Source organism: Nelumbo nucifera, chromosome 6 (assembly GCF_055504915.1).
Source record: "Nelumbo nucifera cultivar China Antique chromosome 6, China Antique-T2T, whole genome shotgun sequence".
Lineage (NCBI taxonomy): Eukaryota > Viridiplantae > Streptophyta > Magnoliopsida > Proteales > Nelumbonaceae > Nelumbo > Nelumbo nucifera.
In genome coordinates, this window is record NC_142654.1 from 39,768,490 (window position 1) to 39,788,051 (window position 19,562).

The window sequence follows — 19,562 nt, forward strand, 5'->3', positions numbered from 1 at the left end:
ATAAACACTTCGACTCCCCAGGAAAAAGGTATCGCATATTCACAACTCTCTAGCTTTCTCATATTCTTGCAGACCAGGGGAGACAAGTTAGGTTGGCACCCCTGAGCTCCTCCAGTTGAGAGGACGAGCTACACCCCTCTCAACGCGAGAATAGGGGAAATCTTAATGACAATTAAAGATGCACCATTTGTAAGGTGGCCACCCCGGATGAAGGGGGACCCCGCCAATAGGAGTAAGAATGTATATTGCCATTTCCATAAAGACCACGGTCATAGTACCGAAAACTATAAAAGTTTTCGTAACGAGATTGAGGAACTCATCCATCGTGGGTACTTAAAGAATTTTGTACAGAAAATAATAAAACCCAGGCAGATCAGCAAGAGGAACAGAGGAGAGTTGCCCCCGAGCCCAGTAATAGGCGAGCCGCGCAGTAAGAACCACCCGAAGAAAGACCAGTCCGCGGGGTGATAAGCACAATCACGAGTGGATCCATCGTCGCAGGCTGCACCTCGGCAGCGGGAAGGACCTCAATCCATGAACTGGAACATGAAGAGCGGAACCCGCCGAAGCGCCCACGGCCTGCAGACCCCATATCTTTCACCGAGGATGATGCGCAAGAGTCTAGTAACCCCATGATGACGCACTGGTCATAAGGATGAAGATCAATGACTTCGAGGTTAGACGTGTCTTGGTGGATTCAGGAAGCTTAACCGACATCCTATTCAAAAGCACCTTCGACAAGTTACAACTCCGGGAGGATGACTTCCAGCTTGCGAGCACCGCCCTAGTGGGTTTCAGTGGAGAAGAAGTTAGGCCCCTCGGTCGAATCTCATTGCCTGTGGAGATCGAGACGTGGCCCTACATCGCAAGATTCAAGCACACCTTCCTGGTGGTAGCCACGCCCTCCCCGTACAACGCCCTTATAGGAAAGCCCATCACCCACGCGCTTCGCGCCGTGGTGTCCACCTACTACCTGACGATGAAGTTCCCCATGGACTTCGGCGTAGGAGTAGCCCGAGGTGATCAGCTCTAGTCTCGAAGATGTTACGTAGCAGCCCTAAAGGGGAAAGCCAAGCTGACGGAAGGTGTTGAGCTCGAGCGGCCCGTGGAATACCCTGAAGAACGAGCCACATCGATCGAGGAAACGGTCTCCATCCTGACTTCAAAGGAATACCCGACCAGGATCCTCCAGATCGGAGCAACAGTAGAAGAACCCCTCCGAACTCAGCTGGTAAGTTTCCTACTCCAAAATTTAGACATATTTGCATGGTTTGCGGCAGAAATGCCCGGCATAGACTCGAAAATAATTACTCACAAGCTAAATATTGATCCCCTAGTTAAGCCCATTAGACAAAAGAAACGCAACCTCACCCCAGAACGTTGGAGGATAGTCGACGAGGAGGTCGAGAAACTTCTTGCGGCCAACTTCATCAAGGAAGTCCATTACCCGAGCTGGGTGGCTAACCCCGTTCTGGTAAAGAAGGCCAACGGTAAATGGCGCATGTGCATCGACTATACCGACCTGAATCGGGCCTTCTCGAAGTACTATTTTCCACTCCCCAAGATTGATCGTCTAGTGGACGCGACCTCAGGGCATGAGTTGTTGAGTTTCCTAGAAGCATACTCGGGCTACAACCAAATCAAGATGGACCCTGCCGATGAAGAGAAAATGGCTTTCATTACCGAACTGGGCCTGTACTGCTATAAGGTCATGACCTTCGGGCTAAAAAATGCTGGGGCGACCTACTAGAGACTTATAAATCGAATTTTTGAGCCACTGATTGGTGACAAAGTTGAATGTTATGTAGACGACATGGTCGTCAAGACCCGACTTTCGAACTATTTAATAAGTGACCTGCAATGCGTATTCGAAATCTTGCGCAAGTATAATATGAAATTAAACCCGAACAAATGTGTCTTTGGTGTCACTTCGGAAAAATTCCTGGGCTACATAGTCAGCCGACGCGGCATCAAAGCTAACCTCGAAAAGATAAAGGCTATCTTGGACATGAAGCCCCCTTGCAAGATAAAAGAAGTTCAGAGGTTGAATGGCCGAATGGCCGCCCTGAGCCGCTTCATGTCCAAGTCGGCAGATCGCTGCCTGCCTTTCTTCAAGGCCATTAAGAAAAGTAAAGACTTCGAGTGGACTAAGGATCGTCAATCCACCTTTGATGAACTAAAAAGTTACCTGACTAGCATCCCAGTTCTGACCCGCCCCGAGGAGGGCGATGTTTTAAAGTTGTACCTCTCCACAAGCGACGAGGTAATCAGCTCGGTACTGGTAAAAAAAGTAGACCGGGTCCAACGACCTATCTACTACGTGAGCAAGGTTTGGCAGGGTGCTGAAACTAGGTATCCAGAGATCAAGAAACTAGCATATGCACATATCACAGCAGCTCGGAAACTTCGACCATACTTCCAAGTTCACACAATCGTTGTTCTTACCAATAAGCCTCTGAGGCAGGTACTACTCAAGCCTGAAGTGTCTGGGAGGCTGACGAAGTGGGCTATAGAGCTCAGCAAGTACGACATTCGGTACAAACCTCGAATGGCAGTCAAGGCCCAAGCCCTAGCCGACTTCATGGCAGAATGCACTTTCAGCACCGCCACGCCCGAACTGATGGAGATCAAGTACATGGAAGAAGCCTCCACTAGTGCGGAACCAACTCCAGTTAGAACGAAGTCAACCTGGGACGAGGAGCCATGGATCATCCACGTAGATGGTTCGTCGAACTAGCAAGGAAGTAGAGCCGAGTCATCTTATACGGTCCAGGCAGAGCGAAGCTGGAATACGCACTCCGCTTCGAGTTTGCGGCATCCAACAATGAAGCGGAATACAAAGCACTGATAGTCGGACTCATGCTAGAAATGAAGTACAAACAAAGCATCTCGTCATTTGCAGTGACTCACAGCTCGTGGTTAACCAGGTAACCGGTGATTACGAAGCTCGTGATCCCACCATGGCCGCCTACCTTGCCAAGGCCAGGGAAGTTCTACGCCAATGACAAAGCGGAATACAAAGCACTGATAGTCGGACTCATGCTAGCAAATGAAGTACAAGCAAAGCACCTCATCATTTGTAGCGACTTGCAGCTCGTGGTTAACCAGGTAACCGACGATTACAAAGCTCGCGATCCCACCATGGCCGCCTACCTTGCCAAGGCCAGGGAAGTTCTACGCGACTTCCAATCGTACTACATCAAGCAAATTCCAAGATCTGAGAACGCTGAGGCCGATGCCTTATCCTGACTAGCCAGCTCAAGCAACAACTCCATGAGGACCGTGTTTATAGAGAACCTGCCTCGGCCCAGCATTCTCGGGGGGGGGGGGGGGGTAGAGGAGGTAGCTCCTGTTACGCAAGCAGAGCTGAGCTGGATTGACCCACTCGCGAGCTACCTGCTGCACGGGACCCTCCCTGTAGATCATAATGCAACCAGAAGGGTAGAGCGACAGATAGCCAAGTACGTCATTATAGACGGGTGGTTGTATAGAAGATCTTACACGCTCCCCTACTTGCGCTGCTTACGACCCTCAGAGGCCGAGCTTGTTCTCCGCGATACTCATGAAGGGCTGTGCGGCGGACACTTGGGGGGCAGGGCCCTCGCTCAGAAAGCATTGTGACAAGGATACTACTGGCCAACGATGAAAGCGGATGCACTCGATCTCGTCAGGAAATGTGATAAATGCTAGAGGCATGCCAATATCCATCATCAACCCGCTGCCAACCTAAAGTACCTCACCAGCCCATGGCCCTTCGCACAGTGGGGAATCAACATTCTTGGACCATTCCCACCAGCAACAGGACAGAGGAAATTCCTGGTGGTAGTAGTGGATTACTTTACAAAATGGGTAGAGGCGGAACCCCTAAGGACAATCACAGCTCGAACGGTACAAAACTTTTTCTAGAAAAATGTGGTATGCTGCTTCGGTCTACCTCGAGTGCTCATCTCAGATAATGGAAAGCCGTTCGAGGATATCAAGTTTCAAGATTGGTGTGCCGAGATGGGGATACAATAGAACTTTACCTCAGTAGTGCACCCTCAAGCGAATGGGCAAGCAGAAGTCACAAACAGGGCTATACTCCGTGGACTGAAAGGCCCGCCTAGTCTAAGCCAAAGGGTTATAGGTGGACGAACTGCCCAGTGTACTATGGGACTATCAAACCACCGTCAAAACCGCCACAGGCAAAACACCCTTCAATCTCACCTACGGCACAGAAGTAGTAATCCCGACTGAAATCGAGGTGTTTACGCTATGATTAGAAGTATATGACAAAGCGGCCAACGATGATGAGCTCCGCACCAACCTCGACCTGATAGAAGAGGTACGGGACCTCGCGTATATTCGGACCGCAGCATACCAACAAAAGATGGCTCGGTACTATAACAACCGGGTCAGGAAGCGGCACTTTCGTGTAGGCGACTTGGTCCTCCGGAAAGTAACGGTACCTGAGCCCGGAGTGGGTAAGCTAGAGCCGAACTAGGAAGGTCCCTACCAGGTAAAGCGAATACTCGGGGAAGGTATGTACGAGCTCGAAACGTTGGAGGGAAAGTAGGTACCCCGAGCTTGGAACATTAGCAACCTAAGGCAGTACTACCTGTGACCGATGGCATGGGCGAGCTAAGTCCCAGTCGTCTCTACGGCATGGGCGAACTAAGTCCCAGTTGCCTCTATGGCATGGGCGAGTTAAGTCCCAGTCGCTTCTATGGCATGGGCAAACTAAGTCCCAGTCGTCTCTATGGCATGGGCGAGCTAACTCCCAGTCGCCTCTATGGCATGGGCGAACTAAGTCCCAGTCGCCTCTCTAGCATGGGCGAGCTAAGTCCCAGTCACCTCTATGGCATGAGCGAGCTAAGTCCTAGTCCTCTCTAGGGCATGGGCGAACTAAGCTCCGATCGCCTCCACGGCAAGGGCAAAGCTTAGGAGTGGACTCCAAGTCACTCCCCGAGCCTAAGGGCTATGAAACCGAACTAACGGTGGCTTCAAGCAAAGCGTAAGACCTCACCGCCTTGCCTGCTAAAGTTAAAAATGAAAACGGCTCACGGCAAGAAACTTAGGAAAATCTTACTAAGGTTACTCTTACTCACTACCAAGACTGGTAGAACTGATAGTTCGGGGTAACTCGCGTAATTCGGAATGACTCCCGCTTCGGTTACCCTCATTTATTGCCAGCCTGGTAGCTCAACGACTCGGGTAAACTATATATGTGTGACGTGAAACAGAAAGGAACCATTCTAAGCAAAAACAATATTTTGTCAAATACTAAAGATTCTTCATAGAAAACCAAGTCTAACAGCCTGGGAAAGTACATCAGAAAGGGAAAAAAAAGGAGAAGATTGGGTTCAACCACCCGGGAACATGCATCCAGAGATCAAAAAAGAAAGAGAGAAGAATCAAGAAACACCTCAGCATCAAGGATCCACCACCTCCACGTCTTCATCGGTCTCCTCCAGGGAATCGGGCTCTTCCTCCTTCACCGCATCCGCCTTCTCAAGGGCCAGTCCATTCATGGTAATGCCGTCAAGACTAAGGTCAGAAAACTTCTTCCAGACCAGGTACCGGTAGAGCTTGAACCCCGAGCGGTAGGAGTTCGTGCCATACTCGACCTAGAGGTCGCGAAACTCTGGGGACTCTTTGATGCGATCCACGGCCTTGACCCGTTCCTCCTTCACGGCAGCGTCAAAGGTTTGAGCTCGTTCATGGAGGGTGGCCTCCAGACTTCGAACCTCCTGACGAAGGCACTCCCTGTCCTCAGCCGTCCTTGAGCTCTCCTCTATGTAACGGGTGTTCTCCTCCATCAGCCTGGAGATCTGCGCCTCCTGGTTCTGAACGAGCTGCCCCTGGGCCTCGCACCCCTTCTTAACCTAGAGGACCTCACCCCAGTCCCGGTCCAGCTCGCAATTGAGCCTCCGCACTTCTGTCCTCTAGGCAGTGGCATCCTTGGAGTGAATGGCCGTCTGACAGGCCATGGCATGGAGGGCGGAGTTCAACTACCAATAAAGAGCCAAGGTAAGTAAAAAAAAAAAAGAGGGAGGGGGGGGGAGGGGGAAAGAAGAAGGGAAGGTACTTACCACCATACAGTGAGTCGAGGCTGAGATCTTGTTGGGCAACCCATGGAGGAGCTTGAAACCAGGATGGGGGGAAAAATAATAGGAGCACCTATTTGCAGGGGCTTCGGGGGAAGTGTTCTTGATCGACAAGATAGAGGCAAAAATATCGAGAGAAAGGGGAAGACAGTACTCGTAAAACAAAGAAATGGTTCCAACCAAATTCCGAACAGAATTCGGGTGCAACTGGTCGATGGTAACATTGAAATGAGTGAGAACCTCTACTTTCAAAGGGTGTAGGGGAAGGCGAAGACCAGCAATGAGCTGTTCCTCGAAGATCACAATTTCGTCGTAACCGTGCTCCCAAGGATAATCACCGGTTGGAAGGCTGTAGATAAGCTCACTAGGGAGGTCGTATTGAAAGACCAGGGCTCGGAGTCTCTCCCTCGACATAGAAGAAGGACCGAAACTGTCTGGCTCCCGGTTTCGGGAGGAGGAAGCCAAGTAACCAGAGGCTTCCCGAGCCTCCAGAGATTGCCCCTCGGGGAGTTCCCAAGCTCCCCCCGAGCTTGAGGGGGCTTCGCCCTGACTGCCAGCCCGAGAACGGACATTGTCGTACGGATACCCAGACATAATCGAGTAAGGCAAAAGGGACTCACCGAAGAAGACGGGCTGAAAAAAATGATACGAACGGAAGGAACTCGAGCAAGCAAGGCGAATGCACGACCTCAGAGCCAAAAGCAAGGATGGTTGGTACAAAAAATGGGGCATGGGGCCCTCCTATTTATAGCCACTATGCCCGAAAAGCAACAGCCCCGATTAAAGCCATCCAACGGCCTACAGCAAAACCGGCTGTACATTCTCCAAGATTGAAAACAATTTAACGCATTTTTTGGTGCCCACAGAATCTATAATCACGTGACGTCTGCGCGCATGCCTTACGCGGCCCGACAAGAGTGGGGGGCAATTGATGAAGGGTAACTTGACCCGACCCCCTAAGAAGGTGACACGTGTATGTGACTCAGCATATATAACAGCTCAGCACAGGCAGACCGGCACGTGGACATGACTCGATACAGGTAACAACTTACCAAGTATCAGCTCGCCACAAAGCGAGCTCGAGTGCCTCGGTGTCCCGAGCTGCACTCCGAGCTAAGCTCACCTCAATCCGTGAACTAGTTCACTCCAGACCCAAGCAAGTGGGTCATCCTGAAGACAACTCGCCTTAAGCAGAAGCAATTCGGCACGTCACCAGTAGCTCGCTATGGAGTAACCTGCTATAGAATAGCTCGCTACGAGGTAGCTCGCTGCAGAGTAGCTCGCTGCAGGGTAACGCGGCGCCCAGCGAGAGGCTTCTTATCTGATAGAACCGTACCTATCGCACTACTCCCGTGTCCCTTGTCTGGCGGCGCAGCACTTGCAAATTCAGAGAACTATGCCCACGTCTCTCGACAAGCGGCGCAACACCTGCCGATTAAGAAGTCTGTACCCATGTCTCTCGACAGGTGGCGTCGCGCCCTGTAGGTTGTCTCCTGATTGGCAGGACCGTACCAAGCAACGGTCACTGTAGCCTGCCTGCCTCTAGTCCTGACAATAACATTCAGCCACCTCGAGACGCTGTCTAACAAGCATATCCCGCCACAGCAGGGATACGTGTCTGACTCAGCCGAACTCGTCAGAACATCGGTATATAGACACTTCGACTCCCCAGGAAAAAGGTATCGCATATTCACCACTCTCTAGCTTTATGATATTCTTGCAAACTTATTCTCTCTTAGCTCGCCACCGAGCTCTAACTTAAGCATCGGAGAGTCCCCGCCGGGTATTCCGCCCCAGGTCCCTTGGTCCTTCTTGCAAGTATCTCTTGCCCGTCACTAGCTAGAAGCCTCGTCACTTCTAGCTAGGAGTGGCCGGATTGTGCATCATCACCATCCAATGTCGATATTGCAAGAAATTGGGTCACAAAGAAGTGACGAGTCAATTTTACAAAGAAAGTTGAAGAGGAGAGTAAGCTATTCATGGCTCATTCGTCTATTGATAATGCTTCCAATGGAGTGTGGTTTCTGGACAGTGGATGCTCCAACCATATGTCTGGAACAAAGTCTCTTTTTAAAGAACTTGACGAGTCATAGAAAAGCGAAGTTCGACTCGGAGACAACAACCAGATGCAAGTTGAAGGGAAAGGTACAATTGCCATCAAAACCTCACAAGGTAATGTAAAACTCCTCCATGATGTGCAATATGTTCCTAATTCAGCTCATAATTTGTTGAGTGTTGGGCAATTGATGGATGGTGGATACTCTATTTTGTTTGATGATGGTTGTTGTTCTGTCCAAGATAAGAAAATAGGGCATAAAATAGTTAGCATTTCTATGGCATAAAATAAAATGTTTCCGTTAGAAGTCTCTGAAGTAAGAAATTGTGCCTTGATTGCTAGAGCTAGTAATGTAAAAATAAGGCATTTGCGTTATGGGCATTTAAATGTGAAAGGGCTGAAATTGTTGGCTAAAAAAAATATGGTTGTTGGGTTGCCAAAAATTGATGATCTTGATTTTTGTGAAGGTTGTGTCTATGGGAAACAAAGTAGAAATTCATTTCCTGTAGACAAGTCATGGAGGGCTTCTGATTATTGTCTTGAATTGGTAGATGCTGATGTGTGTGGACCAATGAGTATTGAATCATTTGGTGGAAGCAAATATTTTTTGTTATTTACTGATGATTACAGCCGCATGAGTTGGGTGTATTTCTTGAAATTCAAATAAAAAACTTTTGAAACTTTCAAGAAATTCAAGGCATTAGTGGAGAAGCAAAGTGGGCGTTGTATAAATGCGCTCCGTTCCAATAGGGGTGGTGAATTTACCTCTAATAAATTTAATGTTTTCTATGAGGAAAATGGCATTCACAGGGATTTGACAGCATCGTACACACCGGAGCAAAATGGTGTGGCTAAGCGGAAGAATCGAACGGTGGTTGAAATGGCAAGAAGCATAATGAAAGCAAGTGGTGTTCCAAATCAGTTCTGGGCAGAAGCAGTGGCAACAACAGTTTATCTTCTCAATATCTCACCTACAAAGACTGTCATGAATCAGACCCCATATGAAACTTGGAAGGGCAGGATGCCACGGGTAAGCCACTTAAAAATTTTTGGTTGTATAGCCTATGCCTTGGTTACTTCTCCAACCCGCAACAAACTTGATGAAAAATAAAAAAAAAATGCATTTTTGTTGGCTATAACCCTCAATCCAAAGCATATAGGCTATATAGCCCTATGAGTGGCAAAGTAATTATTAGCTGGGATGTTAAGTTCAACGAAGAAGAAACTTGGGCCTAGAACAATGACAATGCAACACCTACAGCACCACAAGTTATAGAAGATGCTAGTATAACCCTTGGACAGAACCTCTAGAACCAGCTAGTCCATATGCTGGTAGCAGCAACTCAACCAACCATTCACTCATCTCCCCCCAGCAACAGTAGCGCATCTACTCCAATAAGCTTGCAGTCATCATCTTCAAGTTCCTCTAGTGAAACACCTCCAAGAAAATTCAGATCATTAAGGGATATTTATGCTTCATGTTGCTTTGCTTTATATGTTTCTGACCCTACTTGTTATGATGAAGCTGCAGAAAGTCAAGTTTGGCAGGACGCAATGAAAGAAGAGATGTCGGCTATTGAAAGAAATGAAACTTGGGAGTTGATCAATCTACTGGAAGGCAAGAATGTTATTGGGCTCAAGTGGGTGTACAGAACAAAGTATCATGCTGACGGTACTATACAGAAACACAAAGCTCAGTTGGTGGCGAAAGGGTACTCTCAGGAGCAAGGTGTTGACTTCGTCTCTGGTTGGTCGCATTGAAATGGTGAGAACCTTTCTAGCCTTAGCTGCACAATTAAACTGCGTTGTGTATCAGTTTGATGTTAAATCTGCCTTTTTGAATGGAGAACTAGATGAAGAGGTGTATGTTTCTCAACCTGAAGGTTTTGTTAGTGGCGATGACAACAAAGTTTACAGGTTAAAAAAGGTTTTATATGGCCCACGAGCATGGTATAGCAAGATAGGCTCCTACTTTCAGGAGAATGGATTTGAAAGGAGTAAAAATGAGCTAATGCTTTATGTATAGAAGCGAGGTAAATCTGAATTTTTGGTGGTGTGTCTTTATGTTGATGACATAATTTATATGGGGTCCTGTGAGTCTCTTGTTGAGGAATTTAAGTCTTGCATGATGAAAAAATTCGAGATGTCAGATTTGGGTTTGTTGCAATATTTTCTTGGTTTGGAGGTGAACCAAAGTGTAAATGGGATTTTTATTTCTCAAAGAAAATATGCTAATGATTTGTTAAAAAGGTTCAATATGTTAAACTATAAAACAACTCAAACTCCCATGAATGTGAATGAGACACTTGTAGCTAATGATGGCACCAGAATGGCGAGTACAAGGTATTTCAGAAGTATGGTTGGCAGTTTGAACTACTTGTCTCACACAAGGCCTGATATAGCATTCTCTGTCAGTGTTGTTTCTAGATTTATGCATAGCCCAACAACGCATCACCTCGGGGCAGCAAAGAGGATCCTTTGTTATATTGTTGGAACTGTTGATTTTGGAATTTGGTACTCAAAAGTATCAGATTTCAAACTCTTGGGTTTTACTAACAGTGACTGGGCAGGTTGTTTGGATGATAGAAAAAGCACTTCCGGCTATGTTTTCTCCCTTGGTTTGGGTGCTATTTCATGGAGTTCAAAGAAGCGAAAGATCGTGGCCTTGTCATCATCAGAAGCGGAATATGTCGCTGCAACGGCATTAGTTTGTCAAGCGGTTTAGCTAAGGAGTTTGTTAGCTGATTTTTGCCAAGTTCAAGAAGGTGCAACTCAAGTGTTTTGTAACAACAAGGCAACCATCGCTATGGCAAAAAATCCAGCTTTCCACAGCAGAACAAAGCACATTGACATCCGCTATCATTTCATCCGAAATATGATTGCTGAAGGAACAGTAGCAATGAAGTATTGTGGGACCAATGAGCAAGTAGCTGATGTTCTTACCAAATCACTGCCACGTGCCAAACACGAGTACTTCAGACCGTAGATGGGAGTAACAAGTTTTGAAGCAAGGGGGAGTGTTGATAGTGCTTCAAACTAAGTGGACTTAGTGAGTGATTTACTTCCTAATTGTTAGGCATTATGTTGAATAGTGCTTCAAACTTATTGGACTTAGTGGGTGAGTTACTTCCTAATTGTTAGGCACTATTTTGAGTTAATGAACCATGTTTATCCACTTTCTAGTTTAATTGCTTATTTTTAGCTAATGTTAATTTTGTGTAAATCTATTTATATGGACCCCTGATGTTGTTCTTTGTGACGTGAATTGAATTTGAAGTGGCTTTATTTTCAAAATAAAATTTTTGTTCAACCTTCCCAACAGTGGACAGTTTTACAAGCTGAACCTAATCTTGATTCGAGGTATGAGTTGGATCATGATGCAGGTTTACCTACACCTACTTCGAGCGAGGAAGGCTCCTATTCCCCCTCCAACCACTCGCAGCTGGATAGGTCAGAATCCATTATGCTCTCCCATGATTCCAAGATGAAGCCCGTTGTTTTTACTCATACTGAAGAGAAGCAGCGACTCAGCAATAACCTTCAGATCTTGCCTTCAGAAAAGCTAGATAATGTTTTCTAGATTATCAAAGAGGAATTCTTCCCTCTGCCAACATGATGATGAGATTGAAGTGGACATAGATAGCGTTGATACAGAAAATTATAGAATGGAACTTGATAGGTTTGTAACCAACTACAAGAAGAGTTTGAGCAAAAACAAGAGGAAAGTTGAACTGGCCAGAATGTAGCCCCAGCCATGGTGGAATAAAGAATCAAAGCAGAATGTAGAAAGAGAGAGAGAGCGGAAACAAAAGAGGAAGAAAAATAAGAAGAATCAAAATCATTCCATGTATGGCTACATGGGTAGGCGTAGAGAAGAGAATCATGAACCAAAAGATGAATTGTCCTGTCGCTTGAACTAAACTTAGTTGACTTACCATCTTCTCTCCTTCTCATCACTGGCTGAATGACAACGAGGGTCAAAAGATCAACAAGTGTTCTTGGAGAATGTGTCTCTTTTTCACTCTTAATGAAGTTTTAATAAGAAATGGTAATGGATGATACAGACTAAGCCAGATGGTTGGTGTGCAACGTTTTTACTCTTTCACCCGTCAACACGGACCATTTCTTCATATATCGCTCTACGTTTTACTCTTTCAATTTTCAGTATCCGAGAAAAAATTGCAACGGCAATGAGGGGCTGAAGGTGGATGGGGTTATCCCCGCCGCTAGTTATTCAAGTTCGGTTTGCCACTAGGGCTGTTCATAAGAATGTCCAATCCGATCAAATCGGTCAATTCGAGTCGGCCGGGTTTTCATTAGTACCGGTCGGTTTTGGGTTGGAAAAATATATAAATCGATATTATTGGATCGGTTTCGGTTTTATTGTGTGAAAACCGAAACCAACCCGACCTGAATCGAACTAGTCTTCTACTAGTTCGGTAGTTCCTAGTTTGAGTAGTTTCCTACTTAACTATAACTAGTCTTCTACTAGAACTAGAAGGCTCATTAGGCAATTACAATTAAAATAGGCAATCTATCATAGTTTCTAACTTTGTATAATCTTTTACACCAAATAGGCAACCCATTAGGCAATTACAATTAGAATTCAATTAGGTGTCCTTTTGTACAGGAGCAAAACCGAAAACGACCCAAACCGACCCAACCCGACTCAAACCGACCATATTGGTTTGGCCTATCAGTGGGTTGGTTTTGGTTTCCACCTCAAATAACCCGACCAGGTCGGGTCAATTGGGAAAACCCCAATAAACCGACCCAACCCGACCCGTGAACACCCTTATTTGCCACTATTGGAAGGAAGAAGAGGACAAGGGAGGGGTAATATTGGGTTTTAAAAGAATTTTAAATGTCATCTGTATATGAGTTTTGATGAAATATTATGATGTTAATGATTAGGAAAGAGTTAATCAATTGTCAAAAACAGTCAATCAATTTTCAAATAGTAAGGCAATTAACTAAATAAAAAATAAAGGATAGGGGAACAAGATTATTAGAGAAAGGGTAGCTGGGCCCTAGGAGAGAAGTGGAAAATCTGTATAATGTTGTGGGGATTTATGTAGGTTTGTTGCTTTGTTTTTGCTCTAGTGATGGGCCTTTTTTGACAAGGTGTGGATGGTGGCAATGGGGGTTCAATTTCTTGTGTTGGGTGGGTGGGCCCGAGTTGGGCCTGGATTTTCCCATTTAAAAATAAATGCTTATTTAGGGCGGTACTTCACCAATAAGTGTTTATTTGTTTTGGGGAAATAAGTGCTTATTATGAGAATAAACACTTATTCGAAAAGCCCAAAATTTGGATTTATTTTTAAGTGTTCATTCAATAAGCGTTTATTTCTTTTATGACAAATCTTGGCCTGATGCATCATTTCCAAAATACCTATACGGCTATATTACCCGCTTTTTCACCAAATGTTTATAAGCACTTATTTTCCAAATAAATACTCTCAAATTTAGGCTAAAACTTTAAACAGCCATAACTTTTGATTCAGACATCCGTTTTTGGCATATAATATGTTAAAACGATCATCTTCACAAGCATTACATTTTAATATAATATTCTAAGAGATTCATTTACAGATTTTAGGCTCAAATTCCATCATTTTGTCTTCCAAAAGAGTTTTTTTTTTTTAAAAAAAAAAAAAAAACTTTCCTCTTATAGTATGTTTTATATCTTTATTATTTTAGTTTGTTGAGTCCTGGTCTTTTTTTTTTTTTCTTTTTTGAAAATGTTTGAGGAATTCCCTGATATGTCGATGTATGGTAAAAATAAAGGGTGGGGGTTACGAAGAGTGTTAGAGAAGGGGTGGCTGGGGCCTGGGAGAGAGAAGTGACGGATCTGTATAATCCTGTGGGGGTTTATGTAGGTCTGTCGCTTTGCTTTTGCTCTGGTGATTGCCCTTTTCTCACAAGAAGGTGATTGGCGCAGTGGGGGTTCAGTTTCTTGTGTTGGGTGGGTGGGCCCGAGTTGTTATCTGGCCTTTAATTTCGAGGATATATGTGGGTTAACTGCATTGGGCCTGGTTCCTTTTTATTTTTCTCCCGTGGGTGACTTCTACTTTTCAGCATCCTAAAAGAAACGGATTTTTCAACTATTAATTATGAAAACCACTAAACACAATGAATGATTATCTGTTTTGATCATTCGCTTAGTACTTAGCAAAATGTAACTGCATAAGAAATTTCTTATGAAGTTCCACTTCACGATTTTAAATGTGTTTGAGCAAAAGTCAAAGTCAAGGTCTCCCATTTTGCCATTACATCATGATATTAATACTTCTTGGTCACTTGTCCACTTCACGATTTTAAATGTGCTTGAGCAAAAGTCAAAGTCAAGGTCTCCCATTTTGCCATTACATCATGATATTAATACGTGGAATCAGAGAGTGACAAGTGAAGTGATTAAGACTCCATTTCGCGTCAGTTTGCTTCACAATTGGTTTGGAATTGGCATTAGAATGGTCTATTCTCATAGGTTTAGATAGGAATCAAAATGAGAATTTGAATCAGCTAGAATGGGATTTCATTTCCAAGGGAGAGGCAGGGAATGACCATTCTCTCAAATGGAGGAACGTCATTTCTATTGGAAAATAGGGTTACTGTAACTTTGGAGGAGAAGTTCTGAGGCGCGTCTAAAGACATTGTCTTTAGAACGTTATTTGCCCCACTTAGTTTCACCGAGTTTGCTGTTGGGTTATAGGCAAATCCGTTCACAGGATACAACAGAGCCTTGGGCGAGAATCTGCAACCAGCAAATCCAAATACTTCTTGGTCACTTGTTCACTTCATGATTTTAAATGTGCTTGAGCAAAAGTCAAAGTCAAGGTCTCCCATTTTGCCATTACATCGTGATATTAATACTTGGAATCAGAGAGTGGCAAATGAAGTGATTAAAACTCCTCTTCGGGTCAGTTTGCTTCACAATTGGTTTGGAATTAGCATTAGAATAATCTATTCTCATAGGTTCAGATAGGAATCAAAATGAGAATTGGAATCAGCTAGAATGGGATTTCATTCCCAAGGGAGAGGCAGGGAATGACCATTCTCTCAAATGGAGGAACGTCATTTCTGTTGGAAAATGGGGTCACTATAACTTTGGAGGAGAAGCTCTGAGGCGCGTCTGAAGACACTGCCTTTAGAATGTTATTTGCCCCACTTAGTTTCACCGAGTTTGTTGTTGGGTTACAGGAAAATCCATTCCCAGGATACAACAAAGCCTTGGGCGAGAGTCTGCAACCAGCAAAGTTGAAGAATCTCCGAAGAAACCTTCTGTGAGATTGTAGCAGACCGGACTGAGAGAGAGAGAGAAAGTGGATTTCGAAATTATGTGTTTTTGAAGTTTGATTCATGCTCCTTAAATAGTTTATGAAGAGTTATGATGAAAAGGTAGGTGCTGGTTCAGAGAAGGCACATTGAACAGTCACAATTTCAAACATTATGATTGTTTAAAAAGTAGTTAACAGTTAATGACTGTTAACTTTGAATTGTGCCTCTTGATCACACCCGATCAATTCGTGACCGTTGATCTCATCAACGGTGATCAATGGTCAGCATCGCACCAAAACCAAAGCCGCCCTTCGTGAGCCACGCGGGTGCGCACGAAGTGCGAGCAAAGTGTGCCTCTAAAGCGCCTCACTGCGCCGCACACACGCACGCACACGCGTGCGCGCACGTTGCGCGGTATCAAACCCCCATACTCTCCACTACTATTTCTAAGGAGTGTAAATTAGCTCCTATTAAAATACTAAAAACAAAGCTTATAATTTTCCAATGTGGGACAAATTCAAAACTGGGTTTTGTAAGAGAGAAGCTAATTTTTCAATCAAGTGTGCTGGTGCAATTTCTCATGTAATTGACCAATCAAACGCATTGGATTTAATCTCTTATGAGATTAAAATCCAACAATTTCATCAAAAATGGTTGTTGGATATTCATGATTTTAAATGTGTTTGAGTAAAAGTCAAAGTCAAGGTCTCTCATTTTCTCATTACTTCACCATATTAATATTTAGAGTTTGGTTTGGTTCACAGTCGGAATTGGAATTGAAATCCCTTGAAATTAGAATCCAATCAGTCTAGTCCCATAATCAGATTGGTTCAGACAGGAATCTAAATGAAAAATAAAATGGACTAAAATAGGATTCCATTCCCAAGGGAGGGGGAGGGAATGACCATTCCCTCAAATGGACGAATGTCATTCCACAGGGAATAGGAATCGACTTCTGATTCCACCCAACAAAAAAGTTGAAATTGGAATGTCCCATTTCAATTCAGATTTCAGACCCTGATTCCCTTGAACCAAATGAGCCATTTTCTTTTCTTTTTAGTTAGCCGTCTAGCCCATCCCCCAAACCCATGACCTCCCCATTATTGTCGAAATTTGACCCAAGTCTTTGCTACAACCAGTCGGAAATCTTACCACTTGAGCTGGTTGGCACCTTTTAATAAAACAGATATTAGAAGTTTGCTTTTCAGAGTAAGAATGAAAAGTCTTTCTTACTATTAAATAAAAGTCATTTCAAGGGAAAAAAAATTCTACAACAAAACCTTACATTTTGTACCGAGATAAGCGAATTTTACTATTAAAGATTCCCTTATGTGGTATTACTATCAATTCTGTGAGAGAGTGAGTCCCAATTATAACTTTTCAGTCAACTTTTCCTATAAACAAAAGGGTTCGGCTATGACACGTCAACCCATTTATACCCCTTTTTGTCCTTTTTGGTCGATTCTTGAATGCAATTACTCTTTTGCCCTTCACCTATGGCAGCGTATTACGGGAATTTGAACAGTCTCATGACAGTCGCCGTCACGTTAGATTCGATGGTTTGTCTATTTAAAGATCTTGGTTTGCTCATCAAACGCACCCCAGCAATCTCTCTCTCTCTCTCTCTTCATGGCTGAAATGTTGGTATCTGTTAGTTTATGTGTCGCAGCGTCCTTGATAATCTGCATTGTCCATTTAGTGCAGAAATGGAGGAACCCCAAATGCAGTACTGGACGACTGCCCCCAGGTTCCATGGGGTTGCCACTTATTGGAGAGACCCTCCAGTTTTTCAGTCCCCACTACTCCTTCGATATTCCTCCTTTCCTCAAGGAGAGAATAAAACGGTAATCTTATAATTAAGTTGGACGCAAAATCCCTGCATAAATAGATGAAAACTAGCTATAGCTAGCACTCGAATTAACCTCTTCCTTCTTTCATGAATATATATGCAGGTATGGGTCATTGTTCAAAACCAACTTGGTGGGTCGTCCAGTTATAGTATCCACAGATTCTGAGTTCAACCATTACATCTTACAGCAAGAAGGGAAATTGGTTGAATTGTGGTACATGGACTCCTTTATGAAGCTTCTTGGTGATCAAGTTCTTACTACCTCTGCCTCTCTTTCCATTCACAAGCACCTTAGAAACTTGGTTCTGAGTTACTTCGGTCCCGAGAGCCTCAAAAAGATGGTTCCTGAAGTGGCAGAAATGGCACGTCAAACACTGCACTTCTGGTCTACCCAGGAAGCCATTGAAGTCAAAAAATCCACAGAAGATGTAAATTTTGTGATACCCAGGAAACCATTGAGAATGATTACTGCTTTTTTACTTTGTTTTTGACTTCATCTGTTTCCATCTACAGATGTTTTTTGATTTCGGCTCAAGAAAGCTATTTAGCTTTGACTTATCGAATTCAACAGAAAATATCATTAAGAACAAGTTTGCCGACTTTTGGGAAGGTCTTATCTCCTTCCCTTTAAACATTCCTGGTACTACTTTCTATAAGTGTCTCAAGGTAACTGAAAATCTCTTGATCATCATTTAATTCGTTTTTTGTTATCTTTTGTTACTGATCGTGCATGGCTCCTCGATCAATCTGCTTGTTCTGCAGGCACGAGAGAACGTGTTAAAGATGCTTAGGAATTTGATCAAGGAGAGACGCAATCAACCAAAGAGAATAAAAGGGGATTTCCTGGATAAGCTCATTGAAGAGATGGAGAAAGAGGGAGCCTTCTTAACAGAGGAGGCTATTGTTCAACTTATCTTTCTGCTTACGTTTGCCAGCTTCGAGACAACTTCCTTAACACTAACGTTAGCCATTAAGTTTCTCACGGACCATCCTCAAGTGCTGATGGCATTAACGGTCCGTGTGGTGCCACCATCTCTCTCTCTCTCTCTCTCTCTCTCTCTCACATTTGTCCGTGATCTTTTGTCATCAGGACGAGCATGAAGCAATACTTAGAAGTAGAGAAACTGCAGACTCTGCAATTACATGGGAGGAATACAAATCTATGACCTTCACGTCTCAAGTAATTAGTGCATGAATGTGATCTAAATGTATTTCATTTTTCTCCTAGTTGGTGCATGGTTCTATTCAATTTGTTCATCCTTTGAAATGACAGGTTATCAACGAAGTACTCCGACTGTCCAACGTTGCCCCTGGGATTTTCAGAAGAGCACTTACAGACATCCAAGTAAAAGGTTTGTTCATTTAGATCTGAAACCCAGTGGTTTCTCTCTGTTTCCACATCAAACATTTAATTTAATAAACTATGCATAAATTCTTGTGCAGGATATACAATCCCAGCAGGCTGGACAATCATGATCTGTCCACAAACTCTTCATTTCGACCCTAGCAAATATAAAGATCCCCTTGCTTACAATCCATGGAGATGGGAGGTATGTTTGTGTATTTCTTCATACTTTGGCTCAAATTTGATTGTTAATACAGATACTGGCCAGGTTTCATATTTTAGACTTGGATTATAATCATATATTTTCCCTCTTCAAAAAGGGCTGTGGAGCAAACACTTGGTCCAAGAATTTCAACCCTTTTGGTGGAGGAATGAGACTATGTGCAGGAGCAGACTTTAGCAAGATGTTGATGGAGATGTTTCTTCATTTCTTGGTCACAAAGTACAGGTGGAAAAGAATCAAGGGAGGAGAAATAGTTGGAAATCCTGCAACATCATTCCCTAATGGTTTCCATATTCAAGTTTCAGAAAAGAAATGAAGTCAGTCAGTTACTATTGGTGGAATAAAGGATTATAGAAACTAGATGCAGATAATGAAAGAGTTCTTAGGTCTAGAATAAGGGTCAAAGTAAAGGTAATAAAATAGAAGCTATAATGGTATTGTTGTTTGTCTAGTTTGCAGTGTGTAATACTGTACTGTCAATTAGCTAATTTGAAGGAACTTCAATAATTTGAAAGAAAGAAAGCTTAAGTGCTCTCGGCAATCACTGGACATAGTATCAATATCACTTTCAGAATTTGAAAGAAAGAAAGCTTAAGTGCTCTCGGCAATCACTAGACATAGTATCAATATCACTTTCAGAATTTTGAAGCCCAACTAAGGTTCTTTACAGCAAAGACATGAGAGATTTGGAATGAATTAATTATGTCATTTAATTAAAATCATAT

The 19,562-nt window shown here is 43.8% G+C and overlaps 1 protein-coding gene across 1 annotated transcript; it reads left to right on the top strand.

Moving 5' to 3' along the window:
• The first annotated feature begins 17,022 nt into the window (after window positions 1–17,022).
• On the top strand, window positions 17,023–19,359 carry LOC104610616 (cytochrome P450 87A3-like). The gene is made up of 8 exons (XM_010277319.3): window positions 17,023–17,264; window positions 17,373–17,697; window positions 17,783–17,935; window positions 18,032–18,283; window positions 18,360–18,449; window positions 18,543–18,621; window positions 18,713–18,819; window positions 18,935–19,359. Exons 1-8 carry the CDS (start codon window positions 17,050–17,052, stop codon window positions 19,151–19,153), a joined length of 1,440 nt encoding a protein of 479 aa, XP_010275621.1. The 5' UTR covers window positions 17,023–17,049; the 3' UTR covers window positions 19,154–19,359.
• The last annotated feature ends 203 nt before the right edge of the window (window positions 19,360–19,562 follow it).